Here is a 14,305-nt window from a genome sequence, read left to right as displayed (position 1 = left end):
TATTTTGCCCTTTTCTTTGTGAAAATCGATTTGAGTTTAAATGACAACTAAAACCATATATTCACTCGTGGATATTCGGCCATTATTACATTAATAAGAAATATGTAAATGCCAAATATATTAGTGATGAGTATAACTAATAATTGGAATTTTTTTTAGCTTCCAATAACTAGCTTTCATTCCTATGAGATTCCCAAGTCTAAGTCGGTGATACCTCCTTCCCCCCAAAAAAAATGCTATGAGAGTGAGATCGAAGTCAAATATGAGATATTAAAACCCAGTGACTATGTGACCCCTGCCCTCAGTTTCAGCTCATACACAAACTTGTTTCTCGAGAGTTAAAAACACTGATTTAAATAGTTAAATGATTGCATTTTGTTTATTTACTCTCACGAATTGTATTAATTATATGACCACTGAAGGGTTAACTTCACTTACCTTATGGGCTAATTGTGTTTATTTATAGTGTTTACCAAGAATTTATGAGTGGTTCTTGCAGAAAACCAAGGTTGCGGTAAGATCATGCAAGTAATATGCTCTAAGGGGCCCCCAGGTGGACCTTCCCTTAAGGGCATATAGTCTCTCTTACCCCTTACAATGCAGAGAATAACTGATGCCATGACAAAGGGTTGAGTATCCCGTAAGGGCAAAGAATATATCAGTTGCTATGCTGCAACTATAGGTAGTAAAGAAAAGGTATAAAAAATCTATTGCTATAGCCTTGTAAAGAGTGTCCTGTTAAGTTGCTCTGTCTCTTGTAGACAGCCTCTCTAAAGACGTTGACCACCAATTGGTTTTGTGGAACTTTAAGGATGCACCAAAGACCACAATCTTTATATGCTCGAAGGATGGCCCCGATGGCGCTTCCCCTAAGGATTCACATCCACTGAGGATCTGAACCTCAGACCACTTCTTGTGGAACCTCAAAGTTGTGGGAAGATCACGCACATATAGGCTCTCATAATAGATTTCCGAACCAAAGGAAATCGTGTTTTGAAATCTTCTTTTGGAGTAACCAAATTTTAAAAACAGATGAGAAATATCCTGTCTGACAGGGACTGTCTTCTTCTGGTATTCCCTGGCTGTGTTTCAAGACTGAGTAACGGATTATCCATATCATTCTCTCCCCCATACTTTGAGGGTGAAAAAAAAGGCAAACAATACAGACCCCATTACCTTCTTGATTGAAGCAAGGGAAAGAAAGAAAAACAGGTTATAAGGTTGAGAATCAGTCCACAGAGTTTGAAAGATGACATATAGAGGGTTCTAAGAACCTATATCACATTCCAAGATGGGGATTAAATGAGAAGAGGGGGATAAGTCCCTTCAGCCTAGAGACTTGGCTCAAGGCTGACCGAAACCCTTTACTGTTATGACCTAAAGGGACTTTTCGATCCTCCTAATGCTTAAAGGTCTAAAAATTATGTAATAGAAGTTTTGCAGGAAGCAATATCCCTCCTTTGGTAGACCTATACAGAAACACCTTGTGGAAGTTTCAGATGTGTCGTTATCGTGGCAATTTTGGGAATTCTGGAAGTCCTCTTAGAACTTCTGAAAGAAGATCTATCTGGTTTGGATACCATCCCGCTTGTAGCTACTTTGTGGCGGCTAGCATCACTAACGTCTTGGGACAGGTGAATTCTGTTCATTGCCTGATGAAGCAGACAGGAGGAAGGAAAAAAGTAGAAAAAATCTGTTTAATATGACGGTTGTTGGAAGGTATCCTCCATCACCGCTCCTTAGTTTGGAACTAGAGAACCAGGCACCGGGAGTTTGACTTTCAGGGGAGTATTGAACTTATTCAGAGTTGGCGAAATTTCACAAATTCTCATGACTCTTTGCCACTTAAAGGAAGGAAAAAAATCTGACCCTACCAACGTCTCTGGTTGGCTTACATGGTTTGCAAATATGTTCCTCTTCCTGGGAATGAAACTTACTGACAGAGGCAACGCAACCTTGAACCTTAAAGTAAATTACCACTGCTTGCTGGCATAGCAGAAGGGATAATGAGTCAGAAATGCTTGGTTAATTCTACATCATAGAGTGGTCATTAAGGGTTTCTGATTCGTCTAGCAGGCCGCTTCCATCTATATGTAATAGATATGGAAAATGTATTCTTCATGGACCATAGGCCTGAGATCTTATTATTCTAAGGTTAGCATTCCCCATTTTGCTAAGAAACATCCTAGAACTCTCTAGGTGGAACCTGTAGAGGAGTGTTTGCCATACACCAGCAGAGATATGTCACCACATCTCAGGGCATCAACAGTACGGGTCGATGTTAGTGACCACTGAGACTTCAGAGCCCACAGTGCCAAGCGAAGCTGTATCCTCCCGCAGGGGACCAGCTTTTCCAGACTTTACCACTTGCATAAATCTCAATACCTTTTTGGAAAATGAGAACTCTTTGGTTTTGACTGAGTCAATTTCTATTCCTAGGTATATGATACATTTTAGAGAGACAAGACTGGACTCCTCTAGGATATGTTGGGTCTTCAACTTCCTGCAGAAGTCGAGGGGATTCTCCTTATGGTTAACCAGTCGGGATCATTATTTTACTAGCAGGAGCCCATTGACTAAATACCATAAGAGCATGAAGTTTAAGGTATGAGCCCTTGTTGATACAATGTCAAGGATTCTGGTGAAGACCGGAGGAACTAAGGAAAAGCTTAAGCACAGCACTTCGAAAATGTAGACCTTGTTCTTGATAAGGAATCACAGGTACTTTCTAAATCTGGGGTGAATAAGAACCTAAGAGTATGTGTCTATCATGACTATGGTCAACAGGAATTCCTTCTTCTTGATGGCCTGGCTTGTGGCCGGGACTTCCATGTAGAACCTTGTTGCAAAACAAACTGGTTCCAGAAGGAGACTTTTATGAATGGTTTCGCACACCTTGCCAGATTTTTGACAAGAAACAGGTTGTTGGGAAAGACTGAGTCCATATCTTTCTCCATAAATAGATCTCTTGGAGACTCCTTCAAATAGTATGGTCGAACTGCCAGAGCCCAAACTAATGAGGGAGGACAGTCCATTAACAGAACCCAATGCCCTGAATGATGAACTCCTGCTGTCCAAGGATCGGCCTTGAAGAACTAATACCTATCCCAATGGTTCTGTAGGCATCATTCCACCGGTGGTGAAAAGGAGGACTTGTTCCCCCTAGCGGGAATACTACAGCCATCACTTCTTTGTCCGGAGAGGCTGCTGACCCAGCTTCCTAGGCTATTGCAAGTCTGTAGCAGGCAACAAGTGTCTGAGTTAAAGCCTAGAGATAGAAGCTGATGAAGGAACATATCCAGGGGTTGTTTTTTTTATGGAAGTGTCCTTGCCAGACTGAGTTTTGAGTTCCACTCAAACGCGGTAGTTTCTTTAGTGTCTGCAACCTCCCTATCGTTGTGAGCTAAGGATGAGGGTTTGGGGAAGCCTATAGGTCTATCCACTGAGCCATCAGCAGCCATTGCCTGGCCCTCACTGGTCCTAGCTTGGGGTGGAGGGGATGCTTTGGCACTGATCATATTTATATATGGTTAGTCTCTAGGGCACAATTGTCCTGATTGCTAGGGTAATTTCACTGTCCCTTGCATCTACCATTCATGAGTGGCCTTGAACCTTTAAACAAGTTTCATTCGCTTATGTAGTTGGGCAGTGATTGAAAGTTCAGGGTATGAATTTCTGTGGTATGAAATGGCTTTATAGCCGATGCACGGAGGGATTCCCTCACACATTACAATGGTGGCTCGTTTAGTGACGTTACTAGCAAACAAAGAATTAAGGAATGGGAATCAATGGTTGTTACATTAGCTCGCTGAGCTTTGCTTAGAAGGGGAAGGAGCAATGATACTTTGAAAGTTCGGTTTAAGCCAGATGTCTTTGTTGTCACTACTGAAGCAGTCTGAACAACATCGATAGAAATAGTAGGGGAATTCTGGAAACAATCATGAGAATTTTTAGGAGGAGAGCAATCCCAAGTGCCCCTGGGCATACAAGGCAAGCTGGAATCGTGCAAACGAATAAGGGAAAGATATAGATCTCCCAACTGGGCTACTTAAGCACGTTGGGAAAACGTAGTCTTTACTCATGGGTGTGTTGTTGTAGTGTGGGAACAAAGGGAGACTTTTAACACTTTCACAGGTGATGCCTCAAAGAGTGTAAAGTCCTCTCTCAGAAACTCCACCATAAAGCAATCAACATTCCTTGTGTGAAACAAAGAGCATCCGTGTAAGTTAAAGTATTCAGACACTAATGGCACTGACTAGTCATCATTTATCCCATGGGATGTTTACATATTCACAAAGTTATCATAGATAATAAAATGTAATTCATGTTCGTTAACTTTGTATCCAATGATGGAACAATGCTAAAAGATTTTTTAAAGAGTATTCTTACTCTCTCAATCATTATTCCAGGAATGATGAAATACAAGTGTAAGAAAAAGAAAGGATCTAAATCATCATAATTGCCCATATGTTAGTGTTCTCTACTTATGGTGAAATTATTGTGTGGCACCACTACTATGAGAACTGACACTGAAGCCTGTAGAAAGGGGGTTACTTTTTTACACCACTATCAAAAGCGAGACACTAAATACAACGGCTCGTTTATCCCTGTGTGCCTTCTAACATGTAGCCTTTGGTCCTCTAACTTCAATAGATCATGAAACAAATGGTATTGAAGGACCAATCTCTGATTAACTGTAGAGATACCAGCAGTGGATGAAGGAATGTGGTCACTTGAGGAGTTTCAGTTCCTTGGTTAGGGTAGAAATACGCAATGCAACATTAGCTCGCTTTAATTAAATTATAGCTGGCTACACAGTCAAGTCTACAAAGACTAAATCAAGTTTTGCAGTGTGTTGAACGAAATATTATCCTTTTCTTTTTTAAAGCAACCAGGTTTACATAGCTATAGCCATTTTATTCCTTTTCTTTCTCCGTTGTTGAATAGTTCCTCTCTTAACACAATCAAGTTTTTAGATTATTGGATATAATCATTTTGGTCCTTTCTTCTTGGTTGTTAAACAGATATCCTTTTAACACGATCAAGTTTACAATATACTAGCTATAGTAATTTGGTTCTTTATACACGGCTGTTAAACAGTTTTTGCTTTCAAATCCACAGGCAAAGTTCTGTCATTGGGTAAAAAGGGAAAGGTGGGCATCTTCTCTCTTAGTTTCTGCAGGATGAATTTTTGAAGCACGCCCATGGATGCATTCATTGGCCACAGTGAACAAAAGGTCGCCCTGTTTGAAATGAAGGAACATAATTGTGTAGAAATGTCAAGAAAGGGTAGTCTTAAGATTTTAAAACCTAGGGGTTATGAAATTCAGCTTGAAGAAATGCTTCTGTTTAAGAAATGGTAATCTGATCATAAAGGAAAAAACATTGAAAAAGATAATTTTAATCTTTTATTTGAGAGGATTACAGGGGTTCTTATTCATCTGTTATGGACAAGGATCACGTAAAAACTTACAGGTAAAAATCTGTGTCAAAGGATTTAGTTTAATTATCATTGGTTAGCCTCGTACACAAGTAACTAATCTCGTATTATTGAAGGACAGGTAGATATTTACAACAGATAACTGCATCAAAGGATTTGGCTTTCGAAAAGGGTAAAGATTTAATTGAAGCATTAGCGGATGGTCTTGAAAAGGCAAGTAACTAATCAACACAAGTTTTTTAAAGTAGGTTTAATGGTATATGCTGGAGGCAGAACTCATCACAACTGTGTTTCACCCAAATGTGTGACATTCCTATTGGCTTAAGGGATTGTCATTTTTATGAGACAGATGGCTGCGTTGATCTCCTTTGGTATCTTAAGATTCAGGTGACATTCGAGTAAAAAATCATAAATGAACATGGGGTCAGTTAATCTAGCAATTAGCAATACAAATATTTGCATTAAAATGCAACATATTTAAAGAGACAGGGGATAAAAAGTCATTGGTTTTTAAACCAAACACAGATATAGAGGGCTGAGGATTAGAGACATGCATTTCAGTTTGAAATCCTTGTACTATTTTGGACACTGCTCTCAAAAGTGTGAGAGGGAGCACCAGGATAATTCCTTTCAGAAGTGGAATCTGATGGATGAAAAAGACCATTCTGATGCAGAGGACATAGAGCATTTGTTACAAGTCATATATCTGTTTTGCTTCTCAGATGGTTAAGCACATTGTATTGCCAGTGGTAACTCCTGAGGAAAAGGGGGTAAGCTTTCCCGGTACCTTTTTCCTCTCCTGTTTCTGAAAGAAGAAATACTCAAAAGCAAAGCTTTCCTTGACATATATGTGTTTTTCAGAACTCGAGGAACAACAACAGGTAAAGATTTTTCCTATGAGTAATCCTTGGAAAAATAATAAAATATAACTAATGTTGTCAACCAGAGTTGATTAATATAAAGTTTATCCAGTGGTAACAATTTTATGTGCATGAGAAAACTTCACGATTATGTCGAGCATCCTTAGGAAAGCCACAAAGTTTGATTGCTATGCCCCATTGGCAATAATATATTTATAAAAATATTACCAACATATGATATAAAAAAAAAATATTGGTCGTCATCCTTAGTTCCACAGTCATTGAAAGCTCCAAATAAAAAGAAATGGACAGGAAGACAATATATGTAATATGAAGAAGCTTACACTTTCAATGTCTAAGAAAGGCAATGAGGTAGGGGAACAATCCCACTTTGTTCATTTCTCTGTTATCAGTACTATATTTCTCCCATAGGGAAAATGATAACTCCAAATAAAATTAATTATATTAATGAATATGGGATTGAATCGCACACATGGATGAAAAAGGCCATTCTGATGCAGAGGACATAGAGCATTTGTTACAAGGCATATAGGAACAACAACAGGTAAAGATTTTTCCTATGAGTAATCCTTGGAAAAATAATAAAATAAAACTAATGTTGTCAACCAGAGTTGATTATTATAAAGTTTAACCAGTGGTAACAATTTTATGTGCATGAGAAAACTTCACGATTATGTCGAGCATCCTTAGGAAAGCCACAAAGTTTGATTGCTATGCCCCATTGGCAATAATATATTTATAAAAATATTACCAACATATGATATAAAAAAAAAAAAATATTGGTCGTCATCCTTAGGTCCAGTCATTGAAAGCTCCAAATAAAAAGAAATGGACAGGAAGACATTATATATAATATGAAGAAGCTTACACTTTCACTGTCTAAGAAAGGCAATGAGGTAGAGGAACAATCCCACTTTGTTCATTTCTCTGTTATCAGTACTATATTTCTCCCATAGGGAAAATGATAACTCCAAATAAAATTAATTATATTAATGAATATGTGATTGAATCACACACATGGATGAAAAAGGCCATTCTGATGCAGAGGACATAGAGCATTTGTTACAAGGCATATATCTGCTTTGCTTTTCAGATGGTTAATCGCATCGTATTGGCAGTGGTAACCCCTGAAGAAAAGGGGGCAAGCTTTCCCGGTACCTTTTTCCTCTCCTGCTTCTGAAAGAAAAAACACTCAAAATCAAAGCATTCCTTGTCACATATGTACTTTTCAGAACTTAAGGAACAACAACAGGTAAAAGATTTTCCTATGAGTAATCCTTGGAAAAATAGTAAAATATAAATAATGTTGTCAACCAAAGTTGACTGATATAAAGTTTAACCAGTGGTAACAATTTTATGTGCATGAGAAAACTTCACGATTATGTCGAGCATCCTTAGGAAAGCTACAAAGCTTGATTGCTATGCCCTATGGGCAATAATATATTTATAAAAATATTACCAACATATGATAAAAAAAAGAATTATTGGTCGTCATCCTTAATTCCTCAGTCATTGAAAGCTCCAAATAAAAAGTAATGGACAGGAAGATATTGTATGTAATATGAAGATGCTTACACTTTCACTGTCTAAGAAAGGCAATGAGGTAGGGGAAAGATCCCACTTTGTTCATTTCTCTGTTATCAGTACTATATTTCTCCCATAGGGAAAATGATAACTCCCAATAAAATTAATTATATTAATGAATCTGGGATTGAATCACACACATGGATGAAAAGGGCCATTCTGATGCAGAGGACATAGAGCATTTGTTACAAGGCATATATCTGCTTTGCTTTTCAGATGGTTAATCACATCTTATTAGCAGTGGTAACCCCTGAAGAAAAGGGAGTAAGCTTCCCCGGTACCTTTTTCCTCTCCTGTTTCAGAAAGAAGAAACAATCAAAATCAAAGCATTCCTTGGCACATATCATGTGCTTTTCAGAACTTAAGAAACAACAACAGGTAAAAGATTTTCCCATGAGTAATCCTTGGAAAAATAGTAAAATATAAATAATGCTGTCAACCAGAGTTGACTGATATAAAGTTTAACTAGTGGTAACAATTTTATGTGCATGAAAAAACTTCACGATTATGTAGTTCATCCTTAGGAAAGCTACAAAGCTTGATTGCTATGCCCTATGGGCAATAATATATTTACAATAATATTACCAACATATGATATAAAAAAGAATTATTGGTCGTCATCCTTAGTTCCCCAGTCATTGAAAGCTCCAAATAAAAAGTAATGAATAGGAAGATATTGTATGTAATATGTAGAAGCTTACACTTTCACTGTCTAAGAAAGGCAGTGAGTTAGGGGAACAATCCCACTTTGTTCATTTTTCTGTTATCAGTACTATATTTCTCCCATAGGGAGAATGATAACTCCCAATAAAAATAATGATATTAATGAAACTGGGATTGAATTACACACATGCGGCGTAAATGCCTTAGGGATGTGATCAGTCTCTGTGACATTTTATATGTGAAAGGCCAGTATATGTAGGGAATTTTGTGATGTCAGGGGTGGTGGTGCATTATATGATATCAACACACACAGGAGTGGCTTCTATGATGCCAGCACACATAAGGAAAGTGGCTTATGTAGATACTGCTGCTAGAGAACGTTCACGTACTATAAAACAAGCAGTTTAAACATGAGTTGTTCTTACATATAATAATGATTTTATCCTACCAAAACATATTTGGAGTGAAATGATAAAATCATTACAGGCGTATGCGGGAAACGAGGGAAAGGTACGAATCTTTTTACAGGAATGCCTCAATACTTGGGAAACGGCAGTTTCAACGCAAGTGTAATGTTCTGGGTGAGAATGAAGGAAAACTTTCAGCACTTTCAATAAGGACATCTCTGAAAGTGAACAGTTATCCTTCTGCTGGGGCTTTGTCACAAAGGATACATGTGAAATAATAAGAGGAACTACAGTAAAAGAATCAAGGTATCAGGTAACCTAAGCGCAAATGAGACTTAATTGTAGAGCGAGATCAACTTCTTGACTCGGTCAGGAGAGTAGTAAAGCTTCCCTAAGCATTGCAGCTGTGGAGTTGTCTAGTAACCTATTTAATAGTTACCAGTTAGGCATCTTTCTCCTTTTTCTGGTCATAGAGAATCAACATTGGAGTAAACCAATATAAATTATTCAAAAGTTACTATATTCATAGGAATAACGTAATTGTTTTATAAGATAATTCATATAATCTCTTTATATAACCTACCACATATATTTCATCTGCATTCAATTCTATTTTTCAGTGTTATGTGGAAATACTTCTGTAAGTAGAGTATTTTTGTAAGTAATATGTACTGTGACATATCCTTTTTTCTCCTACTATATTAAACGGTAGTTGTCAATAATTTTGTTTAAGAACATGATTTTTTTTTATTAAAAATATTTTGTTTAAATAAAATATATATATTTTGTCAACATTCAATGATATTTTCAATGTCAATTTTGATTAATATGAAGATATCTTGTAAAGTATTTTACATATTCTAATCATGTAAGATTTATTTGTTATAAAATGTAATGTAGCTATAGTTTTTTTTTTTTTTTTTTTTTTTTTGGTAATTGAGTAATCATTGTTATTTTTCCCAGTAAGTTTCACTTAATATGGAGATATTTTATGAAGCGCTCTGTAAAATATATTCTTATTCATAAAAATCAATGATATTTTCTGTTGAAATATCATTTATAATTTATTAATAAAAATATACAGGCTAATTCAATCAAAGTATCTGCCAAATATTACAGATTACAGATAACAGAAGAAATAAGAATTCATAATATAGAAGGCTACATCTTCTCTGGTACCCAGGTAGAAGTTACACTTTAAGTTACCGGGAAGATGTTCTCCTGAAAACTTGAACTAGTAAGGCTCATAGTGTACAAATACAGCATTGGAAGCGCAGAAAAACAATGTCACCCCTCCATTCGTGACATTTAGCTTCCTATATGAAAATAAAGAAAATTTCACCTACATATAAGAATAAAATAGAGGCAATATTTTGACACAGTCTTAGTCAACGTTCTTGAGGTCGAAGTTTCAGTAAGTTTGATTTTGGTTATATTACATCTTTTCCAAGACAGCTTGCCTGACTGTCTCCGTATTTTTAAGGACCTAAAATAGTAGAACATATCATTAGCTATTTAAAACGATTATTTATTCATACATGTCAAAAATAGATATTCGAAATTAAACCACACTATATTTAAAATTTGATTAAAGGAAATTGTTGTAATATTTACCTTTACAAGTAGGAAATCTTCACCTTACTAACTTTCAAGATCAAACCTCAGTTTCTTCGTAGGTCTCCTATCTTCGATGGTTGTGATGACCTCAGATTCCTCACCTGACACGGACTGTACATTGTTCTTCAGATAGGGCAGTGGTTGCATTAGAAAACTATAGATAAAATAAAAATAACAACATATTAATATATATTTGGATTCACCATGTAACAATTTTTTTACAAAAGTTTTGTTTATATTAATTTTTATACGGTTTATTAATATAATTTTTCCTGCCATTCCAAAAATGTAATTATTTTTTCTGTATCATCGACCGTTACAAAAATACGAGGTCTGTTAGAAAAGTAACCTGCCTTATTTCTTGGGAAAATCTGATTTGAATCAAGCGCGATTGCATGAGCCGACCTTAAACCTTCATGCGCATGCGTGATTTTTTCCCGCCTGTCGGTAGAGTCAGTTATTGGCAAGCAGCATTGGCGTGAGGTAGTGTGTCGTGCTCTCGGCAGTTTTTCATTGCAAGGAAAATGACGGAACAACTGGAGCAGCGCTATTGAGTCAAATTTTGTTTCAGGTCTATTTCTGATATCTTTACTTAGTAAGATGGCTACTAGAGGATGTAAAAATTCTCCAGATACATTTTGCTATGTGTGTGGATATTATATTGGAAAAAAACAAGTATTACATAAAATTGTGAAAGGTGCCAAATTGTGGATAGCGTACAGACTCTATTTCGGAATGCCCATGGGTGATCAGGACAAGCCATGGGCCCCTCATGTGATATGTGGAAGCTGCCGTTCTACTCTAGAAGGATGGCTAAGAGGTACAGGAAGAGCAATGCCTTTTGCCATTCCTAGAGTATGGAGAGAACCGAAGAACCATCACGATGACTGTTTTTTTTGCACGGTTGATGTGACAAAGTACAGAAAAGTGAAAGGAAGACAAGCTCTTCATTATCCAGACATACCATCATCTAGAGCACCTGTCCCACATGATGACTGCTTACCAGTACCACAGCCACCAGAAAATGTAAGTATTGTTATCATATTCTCCAAAAAGTTTTCATTTAATTAATTTGAGTATTTACTCTGCATTAATTTTCCTAAGTACTAATTTTATTCAAGTCTTTGTTGAAGTTGCTATATGTGCTTATTTCTTTCTTTCCAGGTAGATGATGGAATGGATATTTCATCTGAAGGGTCAGCAAGTAGCAACAACCAAGAAATGGAAGAAGTTTTCGTACCAAGAATGACTTTGGAGCCTCATTTTCCAAATCAGAGTGAACTAGATGATTTAATTAGGGACTTAGGTCTTACTAAGTCAGGAGCTGAACTTCTTTCATCAAGGTTGAAGGAATGGAATCTACTAGGACAAGACTGCGGGATAACTGGGTACCGGAAACGACATGAAGAATTTGAAATTTACTATGACATTAGTGATGATCTGTGTTATTGTAAGGATGTAACTGGTTTGTTTACTGCTCTTGGACTCAAGCATGATCCTACAAATTGGCGGCTGTTTATTGATAGCTCAACACGAAGTCTCAAAGCAGTATTACTCCACAATGGAAACAAATATCCATCTTTGCCTCTTGCTCACTCAGTACAAAAGAAAGAAAACTATGAAAATGTCAGACGGCTTCTTAATAAAATAAATTATGATGAATTCAAATGGAATGTTTGTGGGGATTTCAAGATGCTCGCATTTTTGCTTGGTTTGCTAGGGGGATACACAAAGTATTCATGTTTCCTTTGCTTATGGGACAGCAGAGCTGATGATGATCATTTTAAGAAAGTTCATTGGCCCCCACGAATGGAACTGCAGCCGGGAATGTTAAATGTTCACAGAGAGCTCCTAGTAGATTCCAACAAAGTTTTATTGCCCCCACTTCACATTAAACTAGGATTGATTAAACAGTTTGTGAAAGCCTTGGATTTTGGAGGAGAAGCTTTTCAGGAAATTCGCCTTATGTTTCCAAAACTATCTGAGGCTAAGATAAAGGGTGGTATATTCGTTGGACCCCAGGTAAACACAATGTTGAAGTCGGAGAAACTGGAAAGAGCGATGACAAAAATTGAAAAAGAAGCCTGGTGTGCATTTCGTGATGTAGTCCATGGATTCCTAGGAAATAACAAAGATCCTAATTACAAACAACTGGTAGCAAAACTTATTGAGAACTTCTGGAAGCTTGGTTGTCGTATGTCCTTGAAAATTCATTTTTTGCATTCTCACATTGATTTCTTCCCAGAAAATTTTGGTGATGTCAGTGAAGAGCAGGGTGAAAGATTTCACCAGGACATAGCAACTATGGAAAGAAGATATCAAGGACGATGGAATACTGCTATGATGGGAGATTACATATGGTCTCTAATGAGAGAAGATGAAAATATTCACTCTAGAAAATCTCGATCGTCCAAGCACTTCTGATCATAAAATAGGAGTTATCAAAGTATTTACAATGCAGAGCTGTATAATGTCTTTTGTTCTAATATTGTACTGCCTATATAATTTTCAATATATGAAAAAAATAATAAATGTTCGTTAATTATCCTTAAAAGAGGGAAAGAGAAATTGCATACATAACAAGAAAATATTGAATTTAGAATAAGTTAAAAACTATCGATGTTACAGCAAAACTAATGTGATTTTCAAGTTCAGTAGCACAAAATACATATATAAACATCAAAAAATACATATAAACAAAACATGTGTTACATGATTTAGTTACATATGAAAACGTTATTGTCAACAGAGAATGCTTTATCACATTCTTTTTGACAATTCTTTTTCAATCAGAGGTCTTGGGCTTCTTATGATGGACATTGTGTTTCAAGAAAAAGTTAAATTCCTTGAGAAGCTAACTCTCAATTCTGTCAGGTCGCTCTCTGCTGCTTGGCCACTTTTCAGTTTTGTAAGGCATGGTATGAATAGATGTCAACCAGGCACTTACCTGGTCTTGTGATTGATGGGTCAATGGACTGTGCATTAGCAAGTGAGCAACGATTTTTGGCCATTTCCCTGGAGTTGACAAACTATTATACAAAATATATTCCGCCCACATTCACTTACCCAACATCCTTTCTTGGATGTTCGTAAGAAGGACGCATGGACTCTTCTTATTCCGTATCTGAAAAGTACTGCCATCTTTACTCTTCTTCTGTTTTGAAGAAAGGTTGTCCTCATCGTAACAAAAGTTGATCCTATCCGGTAAAGATGTAGCCCTCATCCCTAGATCGATAGTGACCATTGGTTATTGGCATTCATACATCACTGAAGTCTATGAAAGAATTTTCTTCACTGGATGTGCGAGAATCTCCTGCCTCGGAGAAGTAGAGTATAAAGATGCCTTAGAGTGGGTATGAAACAGCGTATGAAACTTGGGTGTTATCCAAATAAACATATATAACAATTATGCCCTGATATTTAGTAAATTTCGTGATGAAGGCATATCTCTTGACTGTAACTTGTCTTTCAATAACCAAATAAATAATATAGTAAAAATGGCAGGTTATCATCTTATATTCATTATTTTTTAGAAAGTAGTACCTGGCTGAGCATTCTGTTAAGAAACTTGTGACGAACTGTGTTACTACTACTACGATTGACTACTACAAATCCATCTACAATTTACCAAAAGTGCAACTTACTAAATTACAAAACAAAATAAACACAGAAGCAAACCTGATAAAAGGTGTTTCACCCTGAGAAAGGATCCC

At 36.6% G+C, this 14,305-nt stretch overlaps 1 protein-coding gene and 1 long non-coding RNA gene across 5 annotated transcripts in view; one reads left to right on the top strand and one right to left on the bottom strand.

The window, feature by feature from the left end:
* Window positions 1-4,897: 4,897 nt before the first annotated feature.
* LOC137625866 (uncharacterized) overlaps window positions 4,898-14,305 on the bottom strand; it is a 32,827-nt gene continuing 23,419 nt past the window's right edge. Inside the window, exons 2-5 of one of the 4 annotated variants that reach the window (XR_011040932.1) lie at window positions 13,659-13,909; window positions 10,590-10,746; window positions 10,322-10,461; window positions 4,898-5,243 (exon numbers count right to left, since the gene is read on the bottom strand). This is a non-coding gene — a long non-coding RNA (uncharacterized lncRNA). Of the gene's footprint in view, window positions 5,244-5,397; window positions 10,462-10,589; window positions 10,747-13,658; window positions 13,910-14,305 lie in introns of those variants that run through there. The other 3 variants (XR_011040928.1, XR_011040930.1, XR_011040931.1) reach the window with 3 other exon arrangements.
* Window positions 10,757-13,016, top strand: LOC137614491 (uncharacterized). Its single transcript, XM_068344294.1, has 2 exons — window positions 10,757-11,618; window positions 11,757-13,016. The coding sequence occupies exons 1-2, from the start codon at window positions 11,193-11,195 to the stop codon at window positions 13,014-13,016; spliced, it is 1,686 nt and encodes a 561-aa protein (XP_068200395.1). The 5' UTR covers window positions 10,757-11,192.

Source organism: Palaemon carinicauda, chromosome 2 (assembly GCF_036898095.1).
Source record: "Palaemon carinicauda isolate YSFRI2023 chromosome 2, ASM3689809v2, whole genome shotgun sequence".
Classification (NCBI taxonomy): domain Eukaryota; kingdom Metazoa; phylum Arthropoda; class Malacostraca; order Decapoda; family Palaemonidae; genus Palaemon; species Palaemon carinicauda.
This window is presented reverse-complemented; position numbering and strand designations above follow the sequence as displayed.

What these genes read in the sequence shown, in the direction of transcription:
- LOC137614491 (XM_068344294.1), top strand. Translation starts at nt 11,193, where the DNA reads ATGGCTACTAGAGGATGTAAAAATTCTCCAGATACATTTTGCTATGTG. An exon ending in TACCACAGCCACCAGAAAAT is followed by an intron (nt 11,619 to 11,756) that starts GTAAGTATTGTT and finishes CTTTCTTTCCAG; the next exon opens with GTAGATGATGGAATGGATAT.